We start from the raw sequence: 12,012 nt of genomic DNA on the forward strand, positions 1-12,012 counted from the left end.
CCCAACTACCCCTCCAGCCTCTGGCCCACAAAATAACAACAGTAAAAATAACTTTGACTGAGAGCCTGCTATAACTAGCCCATGTTACAGGTGAGGAAACTGAGGCTCAGAAAGGTTGAGTCCGCTTCCCAGAGCTATCCAGCTAACGTGCAGCACAGCCAGGGCTTGCCCACACCTGTGTGACTCCCAAGGTCATGTTTCTAACCACTAAACTGCACTAACCTTTTCATGTCTCCTACCATTGGCTCCTCCAGTCCCATCTTTGTGGTCTGGTTCCTACCCAACTTCCCTCCCATCTCTAGACTCCAAACTGCTCAACTTGTCTCCTCTCTGAAATCACCACAATCGCTCAAGCGTCCTGCTCCTTTGGCCCTCACATCTCTAGGGCTGAAATGCCAACCAGCCTGTAACCTCAATCCCCACCCTAGGACCACCTGTGCCTCAGGCCTTAGATGCTTACTCCCTCTTACTAGTTAGCTCATCACATATCTAGTGCATATAGTCTCCACCTGGCACATACCCCAAATTCCCTTACACTTTTCATTCTGGTCCTTGTAAGCACAAAGCAGCTCCTGTTCATTTCCACACCCAGTGACAAGCGTTGGCTGACTCAATCCTCTTGGCCTACCCAGCTCAGCTCACCTCATAGTGGTTTCGGAAGTGACTGATCCGTACGTGCTCATCCATGTAGGTGTGGTCAAAGTTCTCCCGGAGCCAGCTGACGTCACACCAGTAGAAATCCCACTCCCCTTCACTGCGGGTTGGGTGGGACAAAGGTCATGACCCGAGGACCTCAGCACTGCTGGGGGCCTGGGGTCCAGGGAGGTACCGCTGAGAGGTAAGTAGCAGTGTGGCCATCAGCAGTCTCAAGGAGGTGGCCATGGGCTGCCGCTGACCACAGCCTGCTTTGTTAGGCCAGAATGAAAACTAGAGATAGGTTCCTACAAAAATCCAGACTGCTGGCTTCAACTGAGCCCAGCTGCCCCCTGGCAGCGATTGGCTAACTGAGGAGCGGCCACCGTATCAGACAGGGCACACCCTCTCCACATCACAATCCCCACCACTCCCTACGGCCCATGCCAGCCTCACCTGATCATGTTACCTGCCTGGGCCCTGGAAACTTCCAAGTCGTCACCCCCCACCCCCAAGTCCACATTACCAAGCAGTGGAATTAGCTAACATTTGCAAGCCCTTCCCAGGTCAACAGGCCATCCCCTCACGGAATCCTCAGAGCAGCCCTGAAAGTAGCTATGTTCAGGCCCGGAGCCCTAAGATGAGGTTAGCCTCCCTCCCCCAGGACATGGCATCAGCAGGGTTCACACCCAGACATGCCTGACTCCAAATTTCAACCCCATTCTTCACCACCATGCCAGGGAGATAGGAAACCAGATTCATCTACCCAGTGCAATACCAGAGCTGGGGTGCAGAGAGGAGGTGCTTGAAAAAGATGTGACAGGAGAGAAAATAATGCCAACATGAATGCTTCCAACTTTTTAAAGTAAAAAATTACAGATACCCATGTGTGTATATTCTTGTCTGATTCTATTGCCTCTCCTGTCCCAAAGGAAGCTGTTAACCTGAATTTGGTGTGTATCACTTCTGTGAGTGTCTTTATAGCTTTACTATTGTAAGAACGCAGGATATGGTGAGGCCAAAAAGGAACACCCACGGAGCCATAGGTAGGGGAGTCATACCACTGTATTCTCTCTGGCGGCACTATACTCTCACTGGAGGCTGGATCCACACTGTCCGCAAACCGCCATCCACACTTGCCAGCAGAGCCGCCATCTTCTTGCTAGCCCCATTCTTTCTCTCTCTTCCTTCTTCTCTGCTAGCATAGCCACAGCAGTTATATTAGTGGCCAATGGCTCACTGGTTACAGCTGACGGCCAACTAGCCACAGCTGATGGCCATGCAATCACAGTTGGCCATTTACTACCTGAGCCAACACCTTTCTATGTGAGGCCGAGAGCCTGGAAACTACTTTCTGGGGCTCTGCCCCCACAACTATGTATATGTGTTATATGTGTATATCCATAAGTAGCATATAACATTGTTTGGCATGTTTTTTAAACTTTCTCATAGCTAATACTTATTGCTTACCATGTGCTAGACACTGTTCTAAATACTTTACAAATGTTAACTCCTTGATTCTCATAGCAATCCTAAGTGTTAGGTTCTGTTATTAAGCCAGTTTTACAGGTGAGGAAACTGAGGCCCAGAGACGTTAAGGAACTCACTCAAGTTCATACAGAATAGTAAGTGGCAGAGCAGGTGTGGGGGCAGAGCCCCAGAAAGTAGTTTACAGGCTCTTGGCCTCACATGGAGGGGTGCTGGCTTGGGTAGTAGATGGCCATCAGCTGTGGCTGATTGGCCGTCAGCTGTAGCCATTGAGCCATTAGCCACTAATATAACTGCTGCGGCTACGAAGGAGAGCCGAGGAGAGTGGAGGAGAGTGAAAGAGAGTCGTCGGTGGGTTGCAGACAAAACGAACAGCAGGTCGCACGTCCAGTGAACCCAGCCTCCAGTGAGACCGTAGTGGTATGACTCCCCTACCTATGGCTCCGTGGGTGTTCCTTTTTGGCCTCACCATATCCTGCGTTCTTGTATGGGGAGCGGGACCAGAGACCCCGCAGGCCTCCCCGCACGACAGCAGGATTTCAACTCAAGCCATCAGGCTCCAGAGGCCAAGCTTTGTGGTTAAAACCATTCCTATTTCCTTTCACAGCGTGCTTTTTCACCCACCCTGTGTTTCAGATGAGTGAATAAATAATGGGTGAATGAATAAATAATGCATTATTCATTCATTCATCCAACACATACGTGCTAAGGTTGTCTTGGTGTCAGAGACATTGTTGAGTGCAAGGATACAGGAGGAACCAAAACTCTGGGCCAGGTGGTGCATATAATACCATGGTGAATATTAAGAATAAACAAGGAAACAAGTAACTATAATGAGGAATTGTGAAATGTGCCACAAGAAATCCAGGAGGAGGCCATGAGGCAGGGTAGCTAAGCGACCTATGTTGGGTGGAGGCCACCCTGTGGAGGTGACATTTCAGCTAAGATATGAAGGGTAAGGAGGAGCATCCAGGTCAAGAGCACGGGAAGAGGGTTCTGGGAGAGCGAAGGGCAGGAAGTGAGGCCCTGAGGTTGCAAAGGGCACCTTCAAGGATGTGAAGAAATTCCAGAGTGGAGGAGAGAGGTCAGGAAAATGCTGAAGAGTGGGGTAGGGCTCAATGAAGCAGGGCCTTATAGGCCACGGTGTGGATTTTGGATTCTTTTCTAATTCTGAAAGTTCATTCATTTGTACATCTTTTTTTTCTTTTTCAAGTGTGTTTTTCCAGGACACATCAGTTTCAAGTTAAGTACTTGTTTCAATCTAGTTGTGGAGGGCGCAGCTCACAGTGGCCATGTGGGGATCGAACCGGCAACCTTGTTGTTAAGAGCACGTGCTCTAACCAACTGAGCTAACCGGCCGCCCCATGTACATCATCTGGGAAGACATTGATCAACAAGGGCAGCGGGGATCTGGGTTCCTTCCACCTTCCCATTCTGTCATCCTTAACATGTTGTCTTCGTGCTCATCACCTCAGGGTCACAAGACGGTTGCTGCAGGTCCAGGCCTCATGTTAGCTTCCTTGGTGGGCAGCAAGGGAAGGGACAGCTCTGGGCACATCTGTTCCAAACTCTGACCTGACAGGCTGACGGTCTGAACTGAGACCTCATTCTATCTAGAAATACTAGACCTCAGGTAAGGTCCTAAAGGATGAGGCCTTGCATTCACAGAGCCGTGTCTGGTGTAAAGGCCCTGGCCTCTGGCCCTTCCTGATTTGAGGACCCTTGAGAAAATTTGAGATCAGCCATAGATCAACCTTCTTCATGGACTCCCACACCATCAGCACCCCTCAGACAAACCCTCAGACCCTCTTCCACCTGACCATGGAGTGAGGCTGAGAAGGGGCAGGGGCTGGCCTGAGGTCACACAGCAGGTCCGGACAGAGCCCTTTCCTATACACCACCTTCACCAACTGGTCACCTCAGTTTCCTCTAGTTTACCCCCCACCTCCTTCCCCCATCCTCAATTACACCAGGCAGTGGGAATCATGGGTTCATCCATTGGCTCCTTGGTTCCTTCATTCACTGAGAGGCTGCTAGAATAGGGCGGAGATGAGCCTGGGACTCTGCAGACAGACAGAGTAGGTACAACTCCTAGCCCAAGCCCTTACAAGCTGAGTGACCTCAAACATGGCATTTTTTTACTCTTTTGTGTCCAATTTTCTCTTCAGTAAGATGGGAATGATGACAGCACTAACCTGGAAGGTTTGCTGGATGATTCAAAGACGTCGTCGTGCATGCAAAGTGCTGAAGAGGGTCTAGCAGGCTAACTATTGTTATGCAACAAATATTTACTAAGCACCGTGTCTGGGCAGCTGGTTGCCCTCATCCCACATATCCATCCTCCCCTTTTTCTACAGAATTCCCAACATCTACCTGGGAAAATGTAGTCTCCATTTTCCAGAATAAAGATTACATTTTCCAGATTCCCTTGCAGCTAGGTGAGGCTACATGGCTAAGTTCCCTCCAGTGAAATGGGAGAGACTTCTGGGTTGTGTCCTTAAAGAGCAGGGCATGCCTTTTCTTGCCACCTTCCTATCTACTGCTCTTGGAATGTGCATGTAAGGCTGGAGCTCCACCTGAGACCATGAGAACGAGGGCCTCACTCAAGGGATGGTAGAGTGGAAAGACGGAAACAAGTGGTTCCCACATTTTCATACCATCTTGGAACCTCCTCCATCAATGGGAGAGGTAAGTAAACTTCTGGTGTGTCAAAGCCTGTTTTACTTTGGGTCTCTATTACACACATCCAAACCTTAACCCTAGTAACTAATATTAGCACCTACCCTGTGCCAGCCATTGTAAGCTTGTTCATCTCCGTATCCCCAGGACTCAGCATAGAAGAAGAAACGCAGGCTTAGGAGTCAAGTAACTTGTTCAAGGTCACAGAACTAGTAAGTGGCCAGGGAAGAGCAGCCCTTGACGTGGGACCTGCTGGAGGATTCAAGCCAGCTGGTTTATGATGGCTGTATTCCTTGTTTCTAGCCATAGAACACTGCTAGAACAGGGTGGAGGTGAGCCTAGGACTCTGCCTGGCCGTACAACAGCCAAACTGAACTGAGTTTGAATCCCATTTATGGGCTGTGTGACCTTACGCAATTGGATTAATACCTCTGAACATAACCCTATCTTGCTAAATGGTTGCAAGGCTTAAATAAGACAGGTGGTGTCAGCCATGTGCCTGATACGGTGTGAGTGCTAAATAAATGTTGGCCCCTGTTGCAACCAAATTGGGACAAGTCCAGTCGCCACCCCAGGGAACTGGGAGAAAAATGAAAGGAAACAAGGAGCTGTGAGACCAAGGGAAGGAGGGGCAAGGTGGTGGGGGTGGTGTCTTACTCTTTCACTTCCACCCATCCAGGCCTGTTGCGAAGGACATCCATAAGTGTATTCATAAGAGTGGTCTTGAACCGGATTGAGGCTCTCTGCTCTCTGAAAGACAAGGCGACAGAATGCTTATTGAAGATCAACTATTTCTCTAAGATGTCCAAGGACAGAAGAAAAGGGGAAGGAAGGAGGGTCAAGTTCCATAACCTGGAAATGCCAAAACGTAGAATTACTGAATTTCAGAATTTTGCATCACAGCAGGCAACACTTAAAAGAATCAAATTGAGAATTACAGAATCTTTTGGATCATTGAAAAATAACAGCAATCATTGTATTCAGTGCCTACTATGTGCCAGGCATGGTCTGGTTGCCTTACATGTGCCATGCCTCATTTTTATATTTGATGATAAGTACTTGCAAGCCCCCTTTTCTGGCACGCATCCAGGAAGATAGAGCAGATGTACTTTTCCCTATTCCTCTTACAAGTACAACTAAATCCCCAAGGCATTATGTATAAAACAAACAAAAGAAGACTATAAGGTGGACAGAAGAAGGCAGACCAGTTAGGGACCTCAGGACCCAAGGAACAGCATGGTGGTGAATTCCCTGTGTTTTCTTTTTGCTTCATAGATCCCAGATGTGAAAACAAACTGTTTAAAATCAAATACCCAGAGTCTGTAAGAACGTGGAGAAACGATAATTATCCTGCAGTGCTGATGGGAGTGTAAATTGGAAAAACCTTTGGAAAGCAATTTGGCATTTTAAAACCATCAGATGCTATTTCATACGCATTAGACTGGCAAACATCTCAAAGTCCAAGTTTTGGCAACAATGTGCTAAAATGGAAACTCTTCCTCTGCTGGTAGAAGTCACGTTGGAGAGCCACATGATAGTATGTAGTACAGCTAAGGCACACACTCTGCACCCAGCAATTCCATCCTGGCTCTATACCCTAGACACCCTACATATGTACTAGGCAATGCATGCACAAGGATATCCATTGGTAATTGTTAATATTTTTTATGGAACTAACCCGCAGCGCACCCTGTTGGTGGTCTGCACTTATCCCTTGGGCATGCACCATTCCTGTGCATGCCAATCAGAGAGCTTTCCACGGCCAGCACCTGCAGCTCCTTGCCCGAGGGCTTTTTCTGGCTCACAGAGTCTGCTCAGCCAGTGCTTAGAGCCTCTGAAATACCAGGGAGTTAACTGTCCTCCCCCAATTGCATATAACCAACGATGATCACAGTTGATGGATAAATCCTCCACTCTCTCATCACTCAGTTGGGTTAAGTTTGCAGTCTACACTAGCTCCTAGAAATTCCCAGTGGAATTAAGCTCCACTTGCCCACAGCAATAACCTGTCAATAATGCACCTTTTTTTGGTTTCTTTCCCTTAGCTGTCTCACTTCGCCACTTCCCTACCAATGCTTACTGGAATCACCTTCCAAATAAACAACTTGTCCTCACATCTTTGTCTCAGGGTCAGCTTCTGGAGGGAGCCAATACTAAGACACAACCTAAGTGCCTTTCAATAGGAAGATAGATAAATAACTTGTGGTATACAATGGAACACATACAGTAGTTAAATTTATCCAGAGCTATATACACCCATCCGATAAATACTGAAAATACGATTTCATGTGATAAAACTAAGGTGCAGAATAATAACAGTATAATGCCACTTATGTAACTTGTATTCCTAGCCACTCACGCAGCTAGGGGTCTCCATGTGATACAATTCTGGTCAATAAGATAACAGCATAAGACTGCAAAGGAGGGTGGGTTCCTGGGAAGCTTTTGCTTTTTTTGATTAGAGAGACAGACAGAGGTGGCTTGCAGCTTCTTTCCCACATGAAGGCTGAAGATGTAACAGCCACTAGTGTCCATAAGGAAAAGGTCAAGATCATCACAGAAACACTAGCTCTCACATTGTTGAACCACTGCACCAGCGCTCTACATTCTTTGTTACATAGAGAAAATAAATACCGTTTTTAAAAACTGCTATTAGCTGGGTTTCCTGTTACTTGTAGCTAATCACATTTCTGACTGATATCAGCCCTAATAAAACAGATGGGTGGGTCCTGTTAGCTAAAGTGCTTTTTGTTTTGTTGGGGTGGGAGTGGTTTGTGTAAGTTTAGGGCCAGGATCCGGAACAGAATTGAATTTCTCTGCATAAGAGAGTAAGAGGTTTGAAATTGATGGGGTAGAGTCAGTACGGAGAGAAAGAATGCGAAAAAGATGGATGCTGTGTGAGAGAAGACTACACAGGCCCTCCCCAGCAATGGTATAGTCAGGAGGGACTTGAGGAGAAAACAGAAATAGCTAATGAAATAGAGAATAGTAATAGGTAAAATATTGGCCATGGTGTGTGCAAAGTAAACTACCTCTTGTAACTCCCAGCACAAATCTTTAGTAAAGTCTCCATTCCTCACTCCTGCTTTGTGCAAGTGGGTTCTGTTTAGAAAGTTCAAAGAGGTGCTGGTTATTGATGCAGAGTGACACAGAGGCTCACAGTGGAGTTGATATTTGAGTTATCAAGTCAACTTGATGTGGTTGTTGAAGGAGGCAGGAGAGCACAGTCAGATAGGACATGGGCCCTGCAGCTAACTGCCCAACAAGCTCTGCCACTAACTGGTCCTATGGTCTTGAGCAAGTTACTTAGCCTCTCTGAGCTTCAGTTTCCCCATCTGTAAAGGGACACAATAGTTGTATCTACTTGAAAGGATTGTGGTAAGGATTCAATGAGATAATACAGGTAAAGTGACTGCCCAGGGCCTGGCACATGGTAAATGCTCAATAATTATTTATGATGATGATGATGATGATGACTATTGAAGAAGGGGAAGAGAGGAAAGGATGAAGGGAAGGAAAGAAGGAAGGAAAGAAAGAAGGAAGTTATTTCTGTGTTTATCAGATTGGGTGGGACCACTCACCGCTCTTTTCCCTTTGACAATCCATAGCCCTTGTAATTTTGAATCTGCAATGAGAAAAGGAAAGTGATGTAACTGGTTTTGCATATCCACCCTGCCTTCCCAGCTTAACTTACTGCAGATATTAAAATGCTCAAACCATCCCACTCAGTGCTGCCCAGATCCTGAGACAGGAAGGTCCAGGGTAGCCAAGTTCTCACTGGTCACTATGTGCACAGCAACTTGGTCCTTGGAATGAACCCAAGTATCCAAGGCACACCTCACTGTAGGCTTGCTCTACAGGCATGACCTAGTTTTCAATGCTCCAGAGGTCCCATCCTGAACCCCAGTTTTGAAAGCCAAGCTCAGCCGGCTCTGTGAAAAGGATCTGGACCTCCTACTCTAACTTGGAATGTTTGATTAGATCCATGATCCAGGAAGGGGTTAGATCAAAGACTCAGAGCAAAGTTAATTTCTTCCATCCAAAATGGACCTTTTAAATCCTCAAAGGGTGATGGGTATTATTTTGCTTCCACCATGTCCAAAACACCTTGGCCCTCGGCCCTGGTAAGACTGATCCCTAATGGCAGGTATGAAAAAAGAAATCCGAACGGTCTTGTGCAGTATGGCCTCTGCGGCTTGGACAGACTTGCCATCTGCATTAGTTTTCTGTTACTGCATGACAAATTATACAAATTTAATGGCAAATTTATATCTTACAGTTTCCGTGGACCAAGAGTCTGGACAGGGATTAGTTGGGTCCTCTGCTCAGGTCTCACAAAGCTACAATCAAGGTGAAGGACTGGGTTATGGTTCTCATTCAGGGCTTGGGGTCCTCTTTGAAGATTATCCAGATTGTTGGGCAGAATTCAGTTATTTGGGGTTGTATGATTGAGGTCCCTATTTACTTGCTAGAAAATGGCTGAGGACTGCTCTCAGCTTCTAGAGAGTGCTGGTCCCCACAGGCAGTTCACAGCATGGATGCTTGCTTTCTTCCAGGCCAGCAAGAGCACATCCTCTGACTTCCCACCCTCCAAGTTAGCCACAATGGAGTCTTATGCAACCTATCATAATTACGAGAGTATCCCATCAAATTCACAGGCTCCACCCACACTTAAGGGGCAGGAATTACATAAGATGTGAACACTGGAAATAGGAATGTTGGAGGCCATCTAAAATTGTGCCTACCACACCACCCTACTCAAAGAGTGGTGGAGGGGGATAGAAAACACTGCTTTACAAACTGGCAGAAGCGAGCTCCCCCACAAAAGCAAGAGAAATCTTATCCCACTGGTCCTGTCAAGCCCCTCCCACCACCTTCCCCAATACTAGTCAAGTGTCCCATCTTTTATTTTACCTTTTATACTCCTTTATGTTTTCAATTCCATTTTCCATATGTCTATCTAGTTTCTCCAGAGTCTTTGGTTGCAAAATTTCCTCACTGAATTGGTACTTCAGTCAAAATTCAATTGACTGTGTGTATGTGGGTCAATCTCTAGACTCTATTTTGTTCTATTTACTTATTTGTCTATCCTTATGTCACTGCCACACTGTCTTCATTACTCTAGCTTTCTAGTAAATCTTGAAATCAGATAGCATGTCCTTCAACTTTGTTTTTTTCAAGATTGTCTTTGCAATTTGGGGTCCTTTGCACTTCCATATAGAATCATCTTGCTAATTTCTACAAAAAAGCATGTTGGGATTTTGATTGGAATTGCATGAAATCTACAGATCATTTTGGGAAGAAGTGACATGATAAAGTATTGAATCTTGCAATCCATGTATATGGCCTTTCTCTATTAATTTAAGTCTTCTTTAATTTCTCTCCACAATGTTTTCTAGTTTTCAGTATACGTCTTGAATGTTTTAAATTAATTTTTCATAGGTATTTGATTTTGTGGTACTATTATAAATACTATTTTTAATTTCATTTTTTAATTGATGATAGTATATTGAGGTAGGCAGAATAATGTTCCCCCAAAAGATGTCCACGTTCTAATCCCCAGAACCTGTAAATAAGTTACATTATATGGCAAAGGGAAATTAAGTTTGTTAATCAACTGACTTTAAAATACATATTATTCTGGATTATCTGAGTGTAATCACTCTTTTTTTGTTGTGAGAGGGAATTAAACGGAGGTTTCATGAGAGTTGGAATACCGGATAAGAAGCAGGTTGGGTGTGGAGGAAGCTGGATTTTAGAGTAATTCATTTCCCTTCTTTGGGTCTGATTTTTCCCACTCTTAAAATGGGGGAGACGGCCTGTACACTCCTAGAGGGTAGGGGTTTGTCTGTTTCACCTCTGTGTCCCCATTGACCCGCACTGGGCTCGGCTTGGAAAGGGCACTGATCAGCGTTCTTTGGCTAGATGGGTTATGAATGCATGGATGGGTAGGCAAGCGGGCGACAGGATGAATAGATCTCTAAGAGTTTCCAAGTCAGGAAATCAAAAATTCTGAGCTTCCCCCGGGGGCACAGAAATTGGTGAGTACAATTTAGAATTTTAGAGTTTTGTAGATTTCCCGCTAGTAAGTCTGGTTCGGTGGGCTCGCGCAGAGGCTCCGACCGCGCGCGGTAAGCCGGGACTTGTAGTCTTTTCTCAGAATTCATAATTTTCGCTCTGTATCCGGAATCCCTCCGCAAGGAGTCCCCCCAAATCTGAATCCCTCAGCGGCTTCCCTCCTGCTCTCGAGGGACTATGAAACCGTCTGGGTCGGGCGGCACTCCTACCTTTGGTCGTGACATGACACGATTCCCCAGGGCCGGACCCAAACCGCCACCTCGCCTGCGAGAGCCTGTGAGTCCCGTTGCCAAGGCGACGGAGAGGACGCCCTGATCTACCGCTCTGATTGGATGAGCCAAGAGCACGCCTTTCAGCTCAGTAGACAAACCCGAGACGCTGGAAGTCCTTGCTCGCCCCGGCAGGCCAGACCCCTGAATCTTTCTCAGCGCCTCGGTCGGCGACCCTGGGGCACTCCCGGCCAAAGACCGTCTCTCCGCCGCGGGCATTCACTGCCTAGCTCCTCTTTCAGCTGCACTTGGCTTGACTTAAGAGCGCTGAGTCTGAAAAGTCGTCAGCTTTTGGGAAATGCAACGGTTCTAAGTTTCCTTACTCGGTCCCTCAATAGGCACCAATTCGAGGAGTCTCCGCAACGCCTGCAGTAGCCACCTGACCAGTCTACTAGTGACCACTCTTGCCCTATCCTTTCCAGTTCATTCTCTGCACTGCGCCAAAGAGCTATTTAAAACACAAATCCCGTCTTGTCTGTCCCCTGCGTATAACCTGAAGTGGCAACTTACTGGTCATTGCACCCCGCACTGGCTCCCTGTCCTTCCCTGCGTCTCACTTCACTACCTCAAGATCTGTATACCAACCATAGCTAACTACAAACTATTTGTTTTTCATTTTTATTGTTGTTTTATAGCAACAAAAATATAAGTTATGTAGGAATATATCTAACAAAATATATGCAAGACATTTCAATAAACAACAAATTCTTATTAAGCATGTACTCTATGTCATGTCTCATTCTTGACTCTGAGGGTAGAGCAGTGAACAAAACCAACAAGCATCTGCCCTTGTGGAGTTTATATTCTCATAGATAAAATTACAAAACATAAGGACATTAAAGAAGACCTGAATAAATCCAGGGCT

The 12,012-nt window shown here is 46.3% G+C and overlaps 1 protein-coding gene across 1 annotated transcript in view; it reads right to left on the minus strand.

Moving 5' to 3' along the window:
• Positions 1-11,407, minus strand: part of TTLL9 (tubulin tyrosine ligase like 9) — a 38,597-nt gene extending 27,190 nt beyond the window's left edge. Inside the window, exons 1-4 of the mRNA XM_019748496.3 lie at positions 11,088-11,407; positions 8,382-8,425; positions 5,458-5,550; positions 643-754 (exon numbers count right to left, since the gene is read on the minus strand). Of these exons, the coding sequence (XP_019604055.2) occupies positions 643-754; positions 5,458-5,550; positions 8,382-8,425; positions 11,088-11,366 (528 nt within the window). The 5' untranslated portion in view covers positions 11,367-11,407. The remainder of the gene's footprint in view (positions 1-642; positions 755-5,457; positions 5,551-8,381; positions 8,426-11,087) is intronic.
• Between the last annotated feature and the right edge of the window lie 605 nt (positions 11,408-12,012).

Source organism: Rhinolophus sinicus, chromosome 13, assembly GCF_057876585.1.
Source record: "Rhinolophus sinicus isolate RSI-liver-muscle chromosome 13, RSI-T2T, whole genome shotgun sequence".
In the NCBI taxonomy this organism is placed as follows: Eukaryota; Metazoa; Chordata; class Mammalia; order Chiroptera; family Rhinolophidae; genus Rhinolophus; species Rhinolophus sinicus.